The following is a 22775-nucleotide window of genomic DNA, read 5'->3' as shown; positions in this document are numbered from 1 at the left end:
ATATTGATACGTAAAAAAATATGTGTATTTTGGACCGATTTTGAACAAAAAAATCAACCAAATCGGATCACGTGCTCACACACACGCACACACACACGCACAAACACATACACACACACATACACACACTAATAACACCCCGTCGTTTCAGATTAGTTATACAAGCCTGCGTAGCCCGTAGTGCATTACAGTAGTAGGCAGTATGTAGATTACATAGGTAGTCGTATGTAGTAGGCAAACACGCGAAAGCGGCGTGAGTCGTGACTTCAGAATTTCATCAGTATTTCTTGGGCTTCATTACAAATGTCCCTCGCTTGTTTCCAGGGCTGACACTACAAATGAAAATATTTGTCATTTTATTTAATAACTATCTGATATTTATCTTTTTATTTAATAATTCGTTTGATTGCTTTGGTAGGATGTGAAGGAAGAACGATTTATCTTGACAAAATACGAATGTTCCTCTCCATTGGGAGTTTGATGTTATTCCAGGACCAAAATAAGCCTATGTAACTTTACCTCCTTTTAACTAACTGTATGCAACGAAATAAAAACAAATTGTTAAGGCATAAGTTAAGGCGTGAAGGAAGGACAAACAAACAGGAAGGACAAAAAAACAAAAACATTTTCGCATTTATAACAATTACTATGGATGTATTCTTAAAAGGCAAAGATAAAATAGTTGCAAGAAAGATACATTTACTCTTCTGTTCCTCTCTTTCTCTCTCTTTTAAAATGTAACTTGCTTCAACGGTGAAGGAAAACATTGTGAAGAAACCTGCAAACCTGAGAGTTTCTCTATAATGTTCTCAAAGATGTGTGAAGTACACCAATCCGCACTGGGCCAGCGTGGTGGACTACGGCCTTAACCCCCTCATTATAAGATGGAACCCGTGCCCATGTAGTGGGCCGGTAATGAGTTCATATGATAATGTTGATATAGGAGTTTTAATTTTAGAAATAAAAATATTATTGAAACAATATTTTTGAAATATAATCGTTGGATAAGAACCACTTTGCGACCATTACTATTTACAAATATGTGATCTAAACCAGATATTGAGGTATTTCGTTTATTAAAAAGGTTATATTTTTTAGTCTGCTATTTCAGTGGCATATAATTTGAGTGGATTAGGGGTCTGTACACCAGAGCGTCTGACTCGTACACAGTGCCTTGTAGATTTGTTGTTTCTGGCTTCTTATCTCGTTATAAGTCGTGGCAAAGAATCAGCAAGCTGTTGGGAAAATGAGCCACGCCACTGAAATATCGCCAGCAAGCATTTGCGACACTGTTTTTTTGACTGTGGTGATAGCAAAAAAATCGGCTAAGGTAGCTGTGGGCTCTTCTGAGAACAGGACACGCGTTTGAAACTTTAGTTTTAAGTTAATGAATGTAGTTATCACCAACATCTTACAATAATGGTAACATAGTATATGTATGAACGCTTCATAAGTAACTGATAAACAGTGTTTTTAAACCTTTTTATGACACGACCCCTATAGTATGAAGAAATATTTGGCGACCGTTTTTTCGTTTTCATGTATTTTATTTCGTGACAAATATCAATGCATCATATATTAATTTTCATAATAATTAGCGTTCGGGTGAATACTTAATTAAATACGTTAACACATTTTTGTGCATCAAATACATCGCGAATCGGTAACGTAATTTACGAGCATACGTAACCGGTGGAAATCTGATGAAACTTTATTGTTTTTTTACTGCAGACTCACACGTTCAAAAACACTGGTCTACATGAATGAAGCATTTGCATTTGTGTTAAGTGTTCAAGGTAACTATTACACCTCTTCGGAAGCCGTAGAGAATAATATTTAATTCAATGAGAATTCCCTACTTAAAGAAAAGGTATCCTAACTACTAGGTAACTACCGAGTTATAGCGAAGTGCGCTAGAAGTAGACGGACGGAGTCAAGTAAAATACGAGAACTCGCTTTGGTCTGGTAACAAAGAATTTACACCTCCACATAAAATGTGCCAACCCTAAAATATAACATGGACTTTGATCGGTCCATATATTATTGTGTGCAAGTAAATAAATGTCGATGATACAAAGTCCATTCTTAAATAGAAAAATACTCATTGGACTTTGTTTTGATAGTGGTTTTTTTTTATTTTGTTTTATATTAGACTGCCGATTGGCGCAGTGGGCAGCGACCCTGCTTTTTGAGTCCAAGACCGTGGGTTCGATTCCCACAACTGGAAAATGTTTCGTTTAATGATAAGGCCGCCTTTACACCCTAGCACTTAATACTATTACTGTTTTCCTTGTGTTTTCCCTATTGTGTTGTGTTGCAATAAAGTTCTTCTATTCCATTCTATTCTTACGACAGTTTTACGACAGGCATAATCTTGCGATCACTTTTGTGTAACTTCACTTTTCCATACAATAAATAAACAAAAGTGACGTTTGCAAGCAGACGCGCATGCTTAATCAGACACTGCATGGAAGATACATTATTTATGATTTGTAAAATATCACCGATCCAGCACAAATTTAAATTACTCGTACCTATACTGTCGTAACAAGCACATGTCATAAACTGTGAGAAATGTACACAAGGTGATTTGGAAACAAGAAGTAGGTATAATAAGTAGGCAGAAAACGAATTGTACCACGTAAACAGAATTACTTTGGTGGTTGGACAACCAAGTTGCCAGTCTGTTTAATGGCCTTCCTACTGAGTTTAGGGATACAAATATCTCTGCATTTGTGTCCTTAAGCACAGCATACAATAAGTCTTTAAAAAAGGTCCTAAAAGGCTAAGAAATGTTTTTGTGAGGGCCCCGAAAATGCTATTAAAGTAACCATTTGCAGCTCCATCATAAAACCATTGATAAAACATTTGTTTTTATAATCTATCTACTTAACTATTCATAAGTTGAAATAGTTGTAGCATCTGAACATACTGCGTTATTATAAGAGAGTTGTTCCCGTCAACAAACTGTTCTACAGTTTGACGGAATTTTTCTAAAATATCTTACTATAGTAATTGTAACTGAAAATAATAACACACGAAAAACTGGGTTGGTACTTAACTAGGAGAACATTGTTATAAGTTTGCCGTTTTATTTTGCAGTGTTTATGAAACGCATCCGTTTCCGATTATATTGCTAATTGAAGCTAACAATTATTTCTATAAATGTACTCTAAGCTCGCTGCAAACACTGCTTCTATTTAAATAATAATTGTTAAGTAACTTAACAAGTATACATTGTAAATTCAACATCTCCTGAGGATGCTCCGGTTTCGGAGCGAAACGTGCGTAGAGGATCATTGCCGAGGATCTGTTTGGTGTGGAGTATACAGATTGAAGTAATTATAAATTACACCATACAGATTCTCCTGAGTTGAGCAAATTAACCTTAATTTTGATAATATATTATGGATTTCCGTAAAGTATCTGCTTCTATCCAATACTGCTTCTATTTGTAAAGGTTCAGATGCTATCATATCAACCCAATATCGACCCAATACAAGGCACGGGTCTCCTCCCGCAATGAGAAGGGGCTATGGCCGTAGTCCACCACGCTAGCCCAGTGCGGATTGGTGGAATCCTTTTTTTATTTTTTTTCTAAACGAGCGCTTGACTGCAATCACACCTGATGTTAAGTGATGATGCAGCCTAAGGTGGAGCGCGCTTGCCTAGAAGATAGATGCGTTTTCACCCTTGATTTGAAGGTACTCATATTGTAGGTACTGAGGAAAATGGAAGCTGGAAGGGCATTCCAGATCCTAGCGGTGCGAATCAGAAACGAAGATCGCGTCCGCGGTTTATCAACCATGTAGGGATGCAGATCGTTAAGGGGCCCCGCGGTTCGATGGTAAAAAGGTGACTCACCTTTGAGAACATTATGAAGAACCCTTAGGCATGCAGGTTTCCTCACGATGTTTTCCTTCATCGTTGAAGAAAGTGATTAAAACGCATATAACAGAAACGTTAAAGCACTTTTGAACCGTCAAGTCTGTCTGTGTGTAGTGACTACCACAGGTTCGGAAGGCAGATTCTACCGAGAAGAAGCCGGCAAGAAACTCAGCAGTTGCTCTTTTCTAACATTAACAATTTACATTTTACATTTCAAAATTCATTTTTCTATCTTGTGAGAGATGAAAGCGGAGCCGGATGCTTCCAAGCAACCTTGTCATTAAGAAATTCATCAATTGTTTAATAACCTCGCTGTAATAAATGTGTTTTAACACATTCTTTGAACTTATGCATTGGTAAGTCCAAAATTACCTTAGGAATCATATTATAAAAGCGTATACTCAGTCCCACAAATGACTCCTGCACTTTTCGCAGACGATATGCAGATGTCACTAATTTATGACCATTTCTTGTAAGTCGACTGTTCATATCCACTTTTTGTTTATAAAGACTAATATGTTGTCTTACAAATACTAATAAATAAAAATAAAATAAAAAAGCCATTTATTTCTCATTCCAAATATATAAAATTTACATTGATTTTTAAATTCTATTTTATACAAAATTTTACAGATAAGTCTTGACCAGAGTTAATTTTTATTACCGTGCATTTACTCAGCATAAGTTTCATGTTTTCATGTCAATATATATATGTACTTTTTTTTTTTTTGTATACTTAGTATCTTTATATTGTCGCAGTTATATGTATATGTTTTTTTTTTTTTTTTTTGTTTTTGTCATAGTATTTTCTTATTAGTTTGGTCATTTGGTTTTTATTGTTATTGTAACTTATTATTGATATTATTATTATGTTTCATTTATTGTGTTATTTGTCATGTGTGGATGAGAACCCCTTACGGGTATAGGCCTCCTCCAGAGCTTTCCAGGATCCTCGTTGCGAGGCTTTCTTTACCCAGTCTGTTTCATTTATTGTGTTATTTGTCATGTGTGGATGAGAACCCCTTACGGGTATAGGCCTCCTCCAGAGCTTTCCAGGATCCTCGTTGCGAGGCTTTCTTTACCCAGTCTGTCCCGGCTATCCTGCAGATGTCGTCTGCTTATTTAGATTTGGGTCTGCCTCGTTTTCTTTTTCCTTTAGGGCCAGTCCATGTTGTAACTTTCTTGGTCCACCTGTCGTCAGTCAGCCTGGCTGTGTGTCCGGCCCATTGCCATTTTAGTTTCAGCGCGTGTGACAAGAAGTCTATGACTTTCGTTTCTGCTCTGATATCTAGTGAGTTACAAATACTATATTGTTATAAATATATTGTGAGGCTACCGTAAGGATACTTATTTCTTTAAATTTTTCACGGAGGGATTCGAATTCGAAGTCCTTACCTCTGTGCCACAAACACATTACATTCAGGTTAGTGTTGCCCAAATTCAGTCTTGGTCTTGCAGTCTTGGTCTTGTTCTTGCGTTTTTGCAAGACCAAGACCAAGAACAAGACCGCGTATTTTTAGCAAGACCAAGACCAAGACTGACCGTGCAAGACTTGAGCAAGAACAAGACATAGCCTGCAAGACTCTTGCGTCTTGCAGCTAGGACTTAGCGCTATTTCACGGAGTAGTTAGGTGTAACAGTTCGGTGTATAGGTAGGTAGGTACGCTTAGGAATTCTATGAGACGCAAAAAACTATATCAAAGAATATGAAAAACTGGACCTATGCGCATTACGACTAATACCATAAACATAGCGAATAAAAAAATATCTATTAAAATCAAACTGAGTGCATGCATAGTTATGTTTTAACCATCGGCACTTTGATAATGCGGCATCAAAGGTTTTGTACTTACTTCTCAAAGAAATTTGCCGCTTTTCGGAAGTACATGGTTATGATACACGCGCCGGCGGCTTCTTTTGAAATCTAAAACAATCGTTGCCGCCGCGCCGAAATCATAACATTTGACACTATTCATGCAAAATAATTTCGAATTTTAAGAGTACCTACAGGTGTTCCAAAGAATAAATAAGTTTCAGATTGGTGATTTTAGATTGGTGGAGGACGCATGAGACAGAGTATCCGATTTTATCGAAAATGGCCCGTGATTTTCTCTCAATACCTGCAACTTCAGTACCTGCTGAGAGGTTATTTTCTAAAGCATCATTAGTAATTAGAAAACATAGAAATAGGTTAAGTGATGAGTCAGCCAGATGGTTACTTTGTATTAATTCTTGGTCAAAAGAATTGATATAAAGTATCATAACCTAATGATAAAGCTGTTGATTTGTGTTGTATTTTATTTTTTATTCAAATAAATGATAAATCGTAAAACTCTTTTATTAAATTTCTTATAAGTTGAGGGTTCAATCTCTTTCTAGACAGATAAGTATTGTTCTTTAAAATACAGTCAAGTTATTGTAATTAATTTGTTTTTTTACATGTTTTAGCAAATGTAAGCTTATAAATCATAAATGTTTATTAAGAAACAGTTACTTCCATGGAAAACGACATATAGGTCAGTTGATTTTTCGAATTTCTTATCAAATCTTCAGTTATTTATTAATCTGCTTGATCTTTACTATGGCTATGTTAATTCAAGCTCACAATGTTCCAATTCTAATACGTTTTTCTAAGATTTAAAGTAAACTTTAATAAATAGTAATAGACTAACAGGTAATTGCAAGACTTGCAAGACTCTTGCTGCAAGACCAAGACCAAGACCAAGACTGGGAGCGCAAGACCAAGACCAAGACCAAGACCAGGTGTATTGGCGCAAGACCAAGACCAAGACTGGCTAAGTCTCGTCTTGTTCTTGCATTTGGGCAACACTAATTCAGGTAGTCTAAAAATATGAAACTCGTACTCGGTTTTAGTTAATCAAGTAGTATTTCTGTGTTCCGGTCCGATGGGCGTAATTGCATGTTAAGCTGGCTAGTTTCACTAACATGTGATAAACAGCCCACCAACCCGCATAAGAGCAACCTGGTGGGTTTGCACCCTAAAAATAAAAAAAAATAAAAAATTCATTTATTTCAAGTAGGCCCAGTTTATAAGCACTTTTGAAACGTCAAATCAGTCCGTTTATAGTGACTCTACCACCGGTTCGGAAGGCAGATTCCTAGTAGAAAATAGGAGGAGGATAAGAGGCATTTGTCCATCAGCGGGACGTTAGTAAGGTAATCATAGAAATAAATGTAAGGCAAGCAGGCTTCAGTGGTCAAACACATAAAGCTAGCTAAGCCCAAGGTCGGCTAATGGCGGCTGGGTCATGTCAACACTCGTATTTACCCCGCCCTGCCCGTATTTGCCCTCCCGTCCCAGCCAGCTATAGTCAAGGACATAAGTTAGCGTAATTAGTTTATTTACCTACTTCTTTTGCACGTCTACTTTAAGCATTCTTTGTTAATTTGTTTGTTTATATCAATCATTATTGGCCCTACGAGTATAACAGCTTCGCATGGCTTGTAAGCACGTGCTATGAAGTGCCGGGGGCGTAGGTGCTAAGCCTCACGTGTCTGTTATCACGCCGGTAACCACGCCCTTCAGACCTGATCACAGTAATGCTGCTTGACTGCAGAAATTAGTATAAGAGAAAAGCCGAAGCCGAATCTGTGCCACGTCTTAAGAGATGAGCTACAATAACTGCGTCATCTTATAATGATGGACGAAGTACAGAGCAAAAGATTTTGAAGAAGGAAGATGTCCTGTTTGCGCAATATAAACTTAGATCACGTAGAATCCCTTCGTACCAAATTTAAAGAAATATAATCTTTATTAAACAAAACAAGTAATTATAAACAAAAAGTAGATATAAACAGTCGACTAACTAGAAACGGACATAAATTAGTGATATCTGCATATCGTCTGAGAAAAGTACAGAAATCCTTTGTGGGGATGGGTATATGCTTTTATAAAATGATACCGAAGGTAATATTAGATCTACCTTTACCTAAGTTTAAACAATATACTAAAACACAATTAACAAATCGTGGTTACTACAAGATTGATGAATTCCTTAACGACAAGGCTGCTTGGAAGCAGGCCACTCCGTTCTCATCCCTCACAAAACAGAAAAATTCTAAAGATTGTTAAACTTTAAAATGATGTTGGAAAAGAGAAATCTGCTGTTTCTTGCCGGCTCTTCTCAGTGGAATCTGCCTTCCAAACCGGTGGTAGAGTCACTACAAACAGACTGACTTGACGTTTCAAAAGTGCTTATTAATTAGGCCTACTTGTAATAAATGAATTTTGAATTTGAATTTGCAACATCCGTGAAGAGACAAAAATCACTAGCGTGGAAAAATTGTGTCGCGTCTTGTATCTATTGCACAACAACTACTTACCGAGCTCATCATGTCCGTAAATATACTTATGTCAAAACTTTTTTCTTACCCTCATAACCTCTGCTACTACTAACTTGTATATACACCAGTATCGGCAGAAGGTATCTATGGCATAAAACTACTTACCGATCCCTTTGTGTCAATAAATATACTTATGTCAAAACTTTTTTCCTACCCTCATTACATCACTAGCGAGAAAGAATTGTTTCGCAAAAAGCCGCAAAAGTACACCGAGCTGACGGCCAACCTCCAGTTGTGAAGAGGCACTAAATGAAGAAGACAATATTTGCCGGACGAGCTCTTCCACAGAAACCTCTGCTACTACTAACTTGTATATACACTAATATCAGCCGAAGGCACAAAACTTCTTACCGATCCAATCGTGTCCATAAATATACTATGTCAGAACTTTTTTCCTACCCTCATTATCGTTCGATTACCTGTCACTTCACTGTCACCGCTGATTGAAGTGTTCCAGAGTGCTCGGTGAAAGAATAGAGTAACGCGCACAATAATAACCAATGGCCAGGGCTATGTATACTCCATTTTCTAGGGTTCCGTACCCAAAGGGTAATATGGGATCGCATTCCTAAGTCTCCGCTTTTCGTCCGTTTGTCTGCCGTCTGTCACCAGTAGAATTTCACATCAAATATAAGAAAACAAAATAAAATAAAATTGTATAAAGCGTTCTTGGTACGTTATAAGAGCATAAACCTACTCATACTGAAGGTAATATTACATTTATTTTACATAAGTTCAAAGAATGTATTAAAACAAATTTAACACATTGAGGTTATTATACTATAGATAAATTACTTAATGGCAAGGTTGCTTGCAAGCAAGCCGCTCCGCTTTCTTCTCACACAAGACAGAACATTGATTGTTAAATTGTAAAACTTCGTTGGAAATGATCTCCATCCATTATTTCATAATCTAACTATCCCAATGAAGCGCCAACAAGTTGTGATGGCATTGAGACTGCGTGCTGGACATGTTCCTCTAACCAAATTTGGATATCTTATGAAAAGGGTCAGTTCACCTAAGTGTGAAATTTGTAATATAGACGAAGATGTCTTGCATTTGTTGGGGGAGTGTGTTCGGAATAGGCGAATGAGGGACCAATTAATATGTAAATTTAAAATAAATCTTTATGATGTGGGGATTTGGCAAAGTAACCTGGCGGCACCTTATTATACCTTATAGAATCAATTTGGGAGTTAATGAGCTTAAATAAGTAGATCAAATGAAAATATTTTCAACGAAATTGCAAGCTTTGCATCCCAAAGTGTACAAGCCTGTCATGGTAAGTTGTACGTTTATGGCCGAAGTGATGTCGATATGACAATATTCGTAAAAATTTTTTTTGAACAGCTTCTAAACGATCGCAATGAATGGTATAATACGGTGACCATATTAGTGAGTTATACTCCATTATACTACGGACCATAGTTTGATAAAGTTGTATCGAGCTTGTTAGTTTTGTAAAATCTCTCGTTGACCTTAAAATAAATCCCACAAGTTTGTTGCATTTAGCAATGATATACTGATATACTTATTCATAGGTAGCCAGAATGCTATTAGATTCTAAGTTAAGATAAGAGAAAGGAAGTATCAATTTTCGTAAAGGGAACGATGGGGCTGACATTCTTATTGTTAAGAAAAGTCCTGAATAAATAAAGAGTTAAAAAAACACACAAAAACTATCCCAAGGAATGCACATAAGGTAAGTGTAGGAATGCTGTGTTAAAACCTAATCGGAAAAAAAAAGACCAGCAAGATTTTAAAAAAAAAAAAAACTCTTTAGATATATATTGGATATTGGATAGAAGTAGGCGTTACTTTGCGGAAATCCATGATATATTATGAAAACCCGAAACCGAAAGTACAATTATTCATAGTAAAGTCAACATCTCCTGAGGATGCTCCGGTTTTGGAGCGAAACGTGCGTTGAAGGTACATTGCCGAAGATCTGTTTGGTGTGGAGTATAAGGATTGAATAAATTGTAAATTACACCATACAGATTCTCCTCATTTTCGCGGAGTATAGCAAATTAAGCTTTATTTTCATAACTCTCTTTATGTTTTGTAATTTCGACTAGTATTTAACATAGGTACATAAAAAAACGTGAAACCACCTTGTTTTAAGTCAGTTAAAACAAAACAAAATTCGACACGTAAATTCCAACAATGAATGCAAATTACTGAATGATATGAAGTAGGTAGTTAAACTTGAAATTTAATTATCGGTTGTCATTCAAAAAGTAGGTTATCTTTTTTCATTTTCCACAGTTACAGACCTCAGTAAACAATTTTTAAAATAAGTTTGTGTATACTGTAAAGGCGTGTGAAGTCCACCAATCCACACTTGGCCAGCGTGGTGGACTACGGCCTAAACCCTTCTCATTCTGAGAAGAGATCCTTTATTATAGTATAGTATAGTAGTATAGTTAAGTAATATTGTTTAGTAGTATTGCATAGTAGTATATTATAGTTCGGCTTTCATATAGTTTATGACCAGGGTAGGCTTAAAGCAGGAAAATAGCATGAAATGGAAAAATCCTCCTACCTATATCTTATATAATCCTCCTAGGTATATCAAAAAATTAGGGTAGACATTGCTTTTACGAACGTATGAAGTGCACGCCACTGATCCATATACTGTATGTATGTAGTTGGCCGATGATTATGTTAATGACGATACTACTATATGCTATACCACTGAACCGATTCGGATGAAATATCGTCGCTTAGATAACAATACCGCGCTAGTAATTTTCTTTTCTTCGACAATACACACATTGCCATTTAGCGCCAAAGTTAGCGTAGCTTGTGTAGTGGGTACTAAAATCACAGATGAATATTTTTATGAATAATATTGATAAATACTTATAATATAGTGATAAACACCCAGACACTGAAAAACATTTATGTTAAACACACGAACATTTTCCCATTGTGGGAATCGAACCCACAGCCTTAGGTTATAAAACAGGGTCGCTGCGCACTGCGCCAAGAAGGAGTCAGATTAACATTGGGAGTTACTATTGCAACTCTTCTATCATTTTAACAAAAATATCACCTGTCTCTATTGTTAAAAAAAAATATATACCGTTATATAAAGTAATAAATTATAATTTTATATAAAACTAGCGGACCCCAGCGCCATCTGCCGGTCTGATTTGTGAATCTAAACCATCCAAGGTGCCACCAAAACGCATACCGAAAAATTCATTCAAATCGGTCCAGTCGTTTAGGAGGAGTTCAGTGACATACACACACAAGAAATATATATATAAAGACTAGCTGTAACCTGACACGCTTCGCTGTGGCACATTGTGATTGAATGGTTGAGAAAAATAGATGAAAACAATCCTTGATGCGTATTATATATCATGCTAAAATTTCAGCCCGATCGGTGCAGAACTTTTTGAGTTTGTTAAGCACAAACCAACATAACATTCTTATATATATATTTATATATATATAAGAATGTTATGTTATAATTATATTCTTTAATCTATATATATATATATATATATAATTATGTTAAATAAGTCAATGTGCTGGTGCTGAACAATCAGATTATTGAGCAACGAGAGTGCGCGAATGTTGTAGCATTTCGAGCATAATGCGTACGTAAAGAATCTTGTGAAAAAAGTTGTAAAAAAAAACAAAGTCTCTCGCTACGGCTGTCTGTCTGTCTGGGCGCGAAAACTACAAACGGATTTTCATACGGTTTTCCTTAATAGAATATAATATAAATAAATAAATATACTACGACAATTCACACATCGCCATCTTGCCCCAAAGTAACTTTTCCAGTTGTGGGAGTCGAACCCACGGCCTTGGACTCACTCAACATTGCCCGCTCCGAATCCTTGGATCGAGATAGGTATATGAAATTCTGCACATTTTTTTTTTTTACCTAAAGAAGTTGCATCACCACTGAGGCAAAAGAGGCCAGATTTTTCGAAATCCCGCAAGGATAAGTCGTGAGTAAAAATACGCGTTAGCAAAAATTAAGCGTTACTAAAAACCAAATGAATTGTACCCGTAAAGAGTTTAATTTCAGAGTTTGATTATCCGTAAAATTCGCATGAAATTAGATGTCCTTCCAAACTGCGGAAATGCAGGTTATTGTGTTAAGAATTCGGCCTGCCAATCAGACAACTTAAGGCCGCACAATAATATGTATTACATAACGAAATTCCGAATAATTACCATTGGTTTCTACTGTTATGGATTAAATGAATATGCTCTTTCATCACGCTCGTAACGTGGACCTTATTACATGGATATAAGGTTCATAATCCAAGATATACTCGTAAGACACGTGTATTTTGTTTAAAACTACCGTACTTGTGCTTTACGATGACCCGATTAAGTTTAGGGTATGAAGATGGAGCATTTTTAGTTTAGCCGGGTAATACAGATTCTTTTTTTTCAACCTTTAAAGAGGTTTTATGCGACTATAGTAGGCATTGCAAAATTGCAAATTAATTTCCCAATAATGATTAATCAACGTTTAATTTTATCAAATAATTCCTAATTCAAAACTACTTATGTTTTTGAAACGATAATATTCACTTTATCATATTTTTAACATAGGCTGTATACAGCGAACGATGCTGGCTGTATATTGGTTGTCTTGGCGCGCGAAAAAAGCTCACGCGCCTAATACCGCCTCGACTGTAAAATGCAATATAACCATACTTGATGCATAATTTACTATTATAACACCAATCAAAGTAGATACATAAAGGATGGATGGATTATGGAAATGATATTAGAAATGCAGCATCATAACTTGATTAACGGAATTCAAAATTCAAAATTCATTTATTTCAAGTAGGCCTAATATAAGCACTTTTGAAACGTCAAGTCTGTCTGTTTGTAGTGATTCTACCACCGGTTCGGAAGGCAGATTCTACCGAGAAGAAGCCGGCAAGAAACTCAGGAATGAATCAGAACTCAGAATTGGATGATTATATTGAGTCCATTATAATACGCAAAGCGAGCAAAAGGTTTACTTATATGGCTTAAAGCGGTATTATTATATTATTCTTGACGCTTTTGTTTCAGAAATATAATACTTATTTAAGGTTTGTCATATGAAATTGAGATATAATAAAATTTAAAATCATCATCATCAAATCAACCTAATACCGGCCCACTGCAGGGCACAGGTCTCCTCCCACAATGAGAAGCTGTTAAGGCCGTAGTCCGCCACGCTAGACCAGTGCGGATTGGTGGACTCCACACACTTTTAAGAACTTTATGGAGAACTCTCAGCTTGCATGCGTGAGTGTCTAACCTTTGACTGTTATTCTAGCTACAAGGCCAGCCCACGAAGGCATCGATTATTTTGATATGTTGTCCTTTATCCCATCATGCCATAAAACAGTATTATTTTTCATTTATATTAAGCGGTGATTTGATTGGGGCTGGATGGCGATGTGTGCATTGTCGTATATATATATTTTATTTATTTTATTTTGCCTCCATTTAATTAGGAAAATAAACTAATATATAAAGCTTAAACCTGCAACCACACTGTCGTAACTAACGAGAGTCCGAACTCAGTAAAATGAAATAAAACGTTTAATAATTACTTTGAGATATGTATCCGAGGTGCTTAAAAGACTGACTTTCAGCTTCAAACAAAACAAGGTGATACATTAAAATACCAGCCTAGAACGTGTGGGACTTAAGCGACGAAGGTTCCGTACAAGGTAAATTTAATAAACTAAAATAATTGTTAATTGTTTCAAATATAATAATTTGATTTCAAATAACTAAGTATGTTTTATTAAATTAATGTTAATAGCATATTATGTTTCTTAAAGTTGACTTCCTAACGACAAAAAAGCATCTGCAATTTTAAAATCTACACGGTACACAGTATAACGATTGAAATAAATAAATTACTATTTTTTGCTTTGGATATTCGGCGATAAGGAATAAAAAGCATTTAGTGAATGTAGAACCTTTTATTTAAAAGAATGTGTGAATTGTTCATACTCTTTGGCTACGTCAAACCCTGCTTGGAAACAACAATACTTACGTACTAAATAATATATCCTTAACATTGAATTATTATTAAAAATATCGTAGACAAAATGTGAATTTATTAGTGACAATACGCCTATTGCCATCTAGTCCCAAAGTAAGCGTAGCCGTAGTATACATAAAAATACTAATATTAAATATTTTTTTGAATAATATACCTTAATACTTATAATATACAGATAAACCACCAGACTCTGAAAGGCATTCATGTTCAATACACAAACATTTTCCTGTTTTAGGAATCGAACCCAGCCTTGGACTCAGAAAGATAAGTCACTGCTCGGTGTGACAATCGGCCATAAAAAAAAATCCTTTTATTTAACTAGATTATAACGTTTTTTTTTATTTTAGGTACGGAACCCTAAAAAAAATGCCTAATCACACAGAGATAACGTCAACAAAACCAAAACGGCGCTACGTACATTTTCTTTCAGAGCTCAGACGCGCGAAAACTCAACGGAGTAGCGAAATTAATTGCGCGTCCGTCCGTCGATATAATTAGTATCGATAACCGCTTGCGTCCCTAGCGGCCAGTCCTGGTTTGAACGTCGACAAAGTTGCACCTACCCGCCCAATGCCGCCTAAGTACCGAACTCGCGTTAAGCTGAAGTAGAAAAAAAAAACTGTTCAACAAATAAACTACCGACAAATGGGATAAAAGTAAAATAGAAGAAGTAATAAACACTTTTTGGTGGAAAGTGAGACATTTTTCCAAGTGAATTGAATTGTGATTATTAAATTAATAAATAATTAATTAAATTAAATTCCGTGTGATACTAGGTTCTAAGTTATTGTAAGTTTGTGCTTGACTTTTGTGTTTAGTGTACATTCAAATAAATTATTTAGTATGGAAGAGCACGCAGGTATGTATACGTTTTTAAATTTATTTTATTTAAATATCGTATTTTTTTTGGATTAATAAAAATTGCATCATTTTTTATAGGTGATGCAATTTCTACTATTATAATTTAATAATGCGATAATAATAATTTGGATTTATCCTTATACCTTTTATCAATAATTAGGTATTACGCTTGATTATTTTATGATACTTTTTTAAAAGTTCTCTAAAGTATGTATTTTCTATCGTTCTAAGGAGATATTTTATAATTCTTATAAGAATTATAGAAATATGAAAGCCTTACTTTTAGTAGGTCACTATTAAATTTATTGAAAAACCCGCAAAACATATGTAATTAATTACGAAAAATTGCATATCAATAATATTTAAATTGAATTTGCTTGTTTATTTAAATAAACTTTTTAAACGTTCTTTAAAGTATCTTTTTTTATTGTTCTATTTTTGAATCTGACTTTTAGTAAGTTATTGTAATTGTTATTGAAAAATTCTCAAAATTTATGCTCGGTATCTAGAAATATGTACATCTAACTTTAGTGTGTCACTGTAAATTTATACAGAAAGACCCGTAAAAACTCTGTATAAATATTTTCTAAGAATAGCCTTCGAAAGCCTTTGTAGATAACACGATAGACTGTTGATCAAATCAACAGGTTCTGCTCCAATTGTCCGTAGCTTGTCTTTTGAGACATGTTGTTTCAGGAAAATATATTGAGGGCGGTGACGTCATCATGAGAATTTATTCGTTTGATATATTGATTTTTAGCCTTTTATATTATGAAGGTACTGTGTGATAATAATTCGAAGAAATCAGATAATTTATGTGAGAGTAGCCTTAAAGCTAAAGCGTTGATAGCCTTGTGGTTTGGACTTCGACTTTACTCTCGGGGGGCCGACTTCGAATCCCAGCACTTTGACTTTGACACTTAATTTAATGGTGAAGGAAAACATTGTGAGGAAACCTGCATGCCTGACAGCTCACCAAATGTGTGTGGAGTCTACCAATTTGCACTGGACCAGCGTGGTGGACTACGGCCTTAACCAATTTGGGCCGATAATGGGTTGATATGATGGTGATGAAGCTTTTAATATACTTACATTATAAACCTACCAACATTATAAACATTTTATTGTATTATTTGTATCTACCTTACCTTATCGGCATGACGGCCGTCATTTCTGAGTCCAAGGCCGTGGGTTCGATTCCCACTACTGAAAAATGTTTGTGTGATGAGCATTAATGTTTTTCATTGTCTGGGTGTTTATATGTGTATACTTAGTTATATATTAAACTTATAAGTTTTACCCTGATAAGTTTCTATCTTGCACATTGTACGGGAACGCGAAATCGCTTAGCGACACTTCTTTCGACCTACTTTTTAACTACAGAAATGTTTTTTTTTAATTAACATTCGTATAGAACTCTTAAAAAAACCGACATATTTATACCCACAGCCCCCCATAGGGAAAAATATGTTAAAATTATATTTTAATCAGTTCTGTAGTTTTAACGTGATGACAGAGAGACAGACAGACAGACAGATAGACAGATTAAATAAAAATCTGTTTTAGACTTAGTATCGATTATAAAGCATCCCCCGGTCAAAATTTTCAAAATATATTAAATGTACAGAAATCTTCCAGTTACAGTTTTATTATAAGTATAGATAGATAGTATAATAAATTATTTTTGTCTGATATTCTGAAAGACAGGCAACCTTGCCGCGATACTCCAAGCTCTGAAGTATTAAACGTATTTGTTATCTTAGCGGAATGTGTAAACACTGATAACGTAGTGAATCACGAAATAAGTCGTAGTTGAGCTTTTTGTGACAGAGCTCGTCCGGGGAAGTACTACTGCCACGCATATGTCTGCCGCAAAACAACATTGCCGTGTTCCCGGTGCGAAGGGCGTGGTTGCCGGAGCATATTTTATTTATACTGTTATTTATACTCTTTATTTGTACACCACTCAGAAAAACGAGACAAAATAAGAATAAACACATGAAGAATGAAGCAGGATACAAAAGGCGGCCTTATCGCTAAGCAGCGATCTCTGCCAGGCAACCTAAGGATTAGGAAAACTAAAAAGAAAACAAATAGGTTGGGTACACTATTTAGTACAGACATACGAACATCTACATACTAATACATAAACCAGACTACACAAATAAAAAATACTCTTGATAAATATACTAATACATATCTTAATATACCATAAATACTTAAATACGAGTTTGAGTAGATAAATAAATAATAATAGTCGTCTTTACTGACCGAGATAATGAGCATTTTTAAATATGCCCAATGACTTCGACTGTCTTATGTTCAATGGAAAGCATATGAAGCTTAGCAATGCCCCAGTTTGATGTCGGCAATTGTTGGACACGTTCCTTGTATGCCCTGCAAAGAGTTTGCTGTTTACAGTTTTTCCACTTAACATCGGGCCTATCTTCTTGGTCAGTTATTAAAATAAAAAAAAATTGCTGTAAGGCTTTTTTGCTCTTGTTTATATACTCTTTGGACATACAATTGTTTAAACGTAAAACGTTACGTAAACTGCAGTCAGTACTGGTTCTAACCTGCTGGTAAGTGATGATGCAATCTAAGGGGGTATAGTAGTTATATTAAGTCCGTAGCCTAATCGGTTTCGACGCGTAATCGTACCGGAACGCTACATCGCTTAGCGGCACTTTGTCGGTAGGGTGGTAACTAACTAGCATTCCCCGGCCGTGTAACAAAGCCAACAAGAGGGACATGCCGTGGTGGTTTATAGTATTCCTTTAGAGGGGGGAGTCCCTCATAACCTCCGGCCTGCCCAAAGGTCGGAGGTAGCTTTTCCACCAAGCCAAAAAAAAAAACGGACCAGAAAAAATTTTGAAATTATAAATTCCCAAATCACCCTTGCCGGAGATCGAATCCGGACCTCCCACAAACAGAGCGCTGCCCGCTGCACCAGGAAGGTCGTCCATTATAATGTACAGTCTTAATTTGCCGAAATAAAAAACAACCATTTTGATACCCGTGCTTCGACTTACCTTACCTTTCGTCAGACAGTTTTTTAAAGATACACAATGCTACTGATTGTCTTTTTAAAGTTCTGTACCCAAAGTATAGAATGTTACCCTATAACTAATTCTCCGCTGTCCACCAATCAGTCCGTCTGTTAAAGGGCTGTATCTCGTATCTCGGGAACCGTGATAGTGAGCCAGTTCAAATTGTCACAGAAAATGTATGTTACAGTAAATTTTTAAAGTGGGTCAATAATTAATCTTTTGATAACGATAAATTCATATTTGCCAGATATTTTATTAAATAGTTAATAAATAGTTTTCAAGAAAAAATTAAAATTATATTTGATTAACAACCAATGTTCATGACATTGAGTTGGTGGGTATTTCGATATAAATACGACTGCATTATCGATGCACTTCAGTACTACATGGACTCGAACGATGCAAAGATACCTCCCGGTGTCTTAGTCGTTTATCATGTACCTAAATATTTGAGGGGGGTTCTTAAACAACAGACATGATTTTTTTGCCGTTTTTTATAAAAAAATGGTACGGAGCCTTTCGTGCGCGAGTCCGATTCGCACTTGACCGATTTTTCTCTTATTCAAAACCACAAAAAAACCGGCCATGTCGGACTCTGAAAGCCATGTATATGGGTAAGTAATACACCAAGGTTTCGTCAACTGTCACGGTGACTTTCCTACATTATTAATTTTTCATGTCATTTTACGACACGCTTTTGGTCAAAAAAAAAAACAGTAATATATTATTTTAATTTTTTTCCTTGTAACGTAATGTTTTTCTATTATTTCCAGTAAAATTTAATCCATTAAAGATAAGATAACCACTAAATCCGTGCTAGTTTCCGGGGTGTTCATCGAAATCGCTTAATTTGTTAGTGATTTTTTCACTTGGTACTTTATCTATCTGTTTATCTTTTTAATTTTTTACAAATATGTTCTTGCCGCTAAAAAATAATTGAAAAAAAATCATGATGATGATCATCATCATATCAACCCATTACCGGCCCACTACAGAGCACGGGTCTCCCCCCACAAATAGAAGGGATTAAGGCCGTAGTCCACCACGCTGGCCCAGTGCGAATTAGTGGACTCCACACACCTTTGAGAATATAATTAAGATAGATCTCTTAGGCATGCAGGTTCCCTCACAATGTTTTCCTTCACCGTTAAAGCCAGTGATATTTTAATTACTTAAAACGCACATAACTTAGAAAAGTTAAAGATGCGTGCTGGGATTCGAACTCGGCCCCCGGAAAGTGAAGTCGAGCCTACCCAATGCGCTATCACCGCTTCAAATAATATTTTAAGCAAATTTTTTGAAGGCAGATAGTTAAGGAACTGGGCGTCAATTATAAATGAAAAGATAGATATTAATACTATAATGGAAACGAAAAAGAAACAGACATAAACAGATATTGATAAAACAACCTTTAATATAGCGATATACTAATAGTTACTAATCATAACTTACGTTAACTTACTTTAGTTACTTGACTAACTATTTGACACCGATTTTATTCCACTCCATGGCTAAAAGGAAATTATGTTTTAGCCAGGGAAAAGAATGTCTTTCTTTAGAATAATCTCTGCGTGTTTGTTTGTTTCATTGTTCTATAGCAATAGGATTATGTCCCTACCTACAAGATGGCAAAAAGTTATAGAACGTAATGGTACCTACATACTCTAGTTAAATGTAAATAAACTATATTAAAAGATGTTTTGAATTTTCTTAAAAAATGCGAAGAAACTTTTTCCCCAACCTAATATGTTACCGTTGCCGCGTACAATTTAAGATAGAAATAATTTGCATCCTAGAGACGGCCAAAGGATAAATATCATCCCGTAGAAAATAAAGGGTTCGTGAATAATAGATTTAGCTTGTTTATAATATTCCGTTTTTCTAAGCTAGATTGTTTAAGGATCTGAGGTTTACGCCTGTCTCAAGCCTGTTATGAGATACGTAATCACCCAGCCGGTTTTTCAATGCTGAACGAATTTGAATATTTTACAGGAATATTAGTCAAATCATCATCAACATTATCGAGCCATTACTGGCCCACTATATCTCCTGCCAGAATAGTGGGTTTTTTTTTACCACAACAAGTTAGACCTTGACTGTCTTAAGATAGTAGCGGGCTAACCTGTGAGGGAGTCATACCCCTTATCGGTTTCTACGCGACAACGAACCGGAACACTAAATCGCTTAGCGGCACGTCTTGTCAGTAGGGTGGTAACTAGCCACGGCCAAAGCCTCCCACCAGACCAGACCAGAGAAAATTCAGAAATTATAAATTCTCAAATTGTCCCTGCCGGGAATCGAATCCAGGACCTCCGAATTATATTCTCAGCGCTCACCGTTGCGCTAAAGAGGTCGTCAAGAAATGGCGGAAGGTTTCAGCCGTAGTCTACCTGGCGTTAACCTTCACCGTTAAATAAGGTGAAATGTTATTGCTTATAACGCACATAACTCCGAAAAGTTAGAGTTGCGTTCCGGGCTTCGAATTTGTTCCCCTCAAAAGGCAGGCTGAAGTCCTCACCATCACCGCTTCATAACATTAGTCACGCATCAAAGTCATTTCCGCTATAATTGATCGGTAAGTACCTTTATTATAGCCGACTTTATTACCCATTATTGTTCAATAAGCTAATGGGCTTTTGCATAATTTTCATAGGAAGGGTTTTTAACGTTACATAAACAAAATTCTCCTTGATTCATCCCATACTTGTTGATAATTAAATTACCTCAATGTTTGGTAGTTCGACAAAGTATGCAGTCCGGGTTTGATTCCCGGTTCAGGTTAACAACGGTCAGGTATTAACTTTTTCTGTTGTGACGCTTTTGTGATTTTTAACCAGCTTTCGAAAGAGATGGATTTTGTTCTTTCAATGCGTTTTTTACACGCCGATTTTTCAACCTTCAAAGTCTCAGTCTGTTATTTATATATTTAAATCGATCAAGCAGTTATTGTGCTTTCCATTTATTTATTTAAAGTCAAAGTAAAAGTCAAAAATATATTTATTCAAGTATAAGCCCATAGGTGGCACTTTTCATGCGTACATAAGAATTACACGGTAGTGAGATGATGGCGATAACCACATTCGTAAACTTAAAACTAAAGCTACGAGGGTTCCAAACGCGTCCTGGTCTAAGAAGAAGCGCACAACAAACCTAGCCGGGTGTTTTTTTTGTTATCACCATCTCACAATGTCATTTTAAATTATTAGAAAAGCAACCTTATTAGAACAATAATTTACACCCAAGCTTTTTTATCGATTACGTAGGCCTTTATACTATAATAGGACTTTTCTATAAGCTTACGTTTAATACAAACTTTGAAATTTTTAAGAGACATCTCCAAGATGTCAATTGTAGAATTGTATGCAATTCTCTTTAAACGAATTATGAATTTCATGCAACCTAATATATTTAATTAATTATAATGGACAACCATCAGGAGATACATTAAAACTTGCTAATTTTTCTTGTCATGAGTCACATAGTCAATGTTCAACTATTTACAGGTTATCGCAGCATGCATTAAAATGTAAAAAAGTTATTCCTATAAATTATTTACAGTAAATTATTAGTCTGTTAATATAAACCTTTAAAAGTATAACTATTTAAAGCTCTCTCTACGTCGTGTTCTTCATTGCTGGGGGTCGTGACCCCTTCCACTTACAACCTTCTGGACGATTTTGTGCGATTTTACTCGGCTTTGAGCAACGTTTAAAGCAGTATGCACTTTGGTGTCGAGAGCAGTGCGGATTTGATCCGACCAACGAATCGGGCTACGTCCTCGAGGTCTCTTTCCTTCCACTTTGCCAGTGACCACTATTTTGTTCAAGATTGTCTCCATCTTTTCTGGCAATGTGACCGAACTACTCGAGAATCCTCTTAAGACAGGTGGTTGATAGCCTTCTTGTAATTTGAAGCTGTCTCAAAATCGATGCGTTGGTCCTGTGTGCCGTCCACGGGATTCGCAGCATTCTCCTCCAGCACCACATTTAAAGCTAAGTTACAATGAATTGTTTAACTTAATCAATTATTGGGAAACAAAACAAAAATGAATTAAATCGGATTATAATATGTAATATTGATGTCTTAAAATAATAAATAAAATTAAACTTAGACTTAACTAACTAAAATGTAAGTCAGGTTAATAAGTAGAAAATTACGTTTTAATTTACATTACGTATAAACATACAATGATACGAAAAATTAAGTATAGATATAAGTAGGTGACTGTGATATCGACTTCCGGGAGGTATCTTTGCGTCCTCAGACTTTCAACACAAGATTGGAGTGTATATAAAAGCACTATTTATGAAAATACCCACCGTCATATTTTCATGATAAATTTCTGTAAATCAAATATTACTTTTAATTATTTCTTGATACCTGTCCATTTATTAAAAAAAAGCTTACATTCGTTATTATGCCAACCAATTTATTAAGATATATGACTCATATCTAGTTTCAGTTATCAAAAGTTTAATTATATACCATCTATAAAAATAACTGTACCCATTATCTTTAAACGAGCAATTCTTGGAATCGGCTCCAACGATTTTCATGAA

General features: G+C 35.6%; 1 protein-coding gene across 1 annotated transcript in view; it reads left to right on the top strand.

The window, feature by feature from the left end:
- Positions 1–14818: 14818 nt before the first annotated feature.
- LOC120626929 (synaptic vesicle glycoprotein 2C-like) overlaps positions 14819–22775 on the top strand; it is a 74182-nt gene continuing 66225 nt past the window's right edge. Inside the window, exon 1 of the mRNA XM_039894737.1 lies at positions 14819–15164. Coding sequence (XP_039750671.1) covers positions 15149–15164 — 16 coding nt within the window. The 5' untranslated portion in view covers positions 14819–15148. The remainder of the gene's footprint in view (positions 15165–22775) is intronic.

The sequence above is a fragment of the Pararge aegeria genome, chromosome 10 (assembly GCF_905163445.1).
Source record: "Pararge aegeria chromosome 10, ilParAegt1.1, whole genome shotgun sequence".
Classification (NCBI taxonomy): Eukaryota; Metazoa; Arthropoda; class Insecta; order Lepidoptera; family Nymphalidae; genus Pararge; species Pararge aegeria.
Note: the sequence above shows the minus strand (reverse complement) of the source record. Positions and strands in the feature narration are given on the sequence as shown.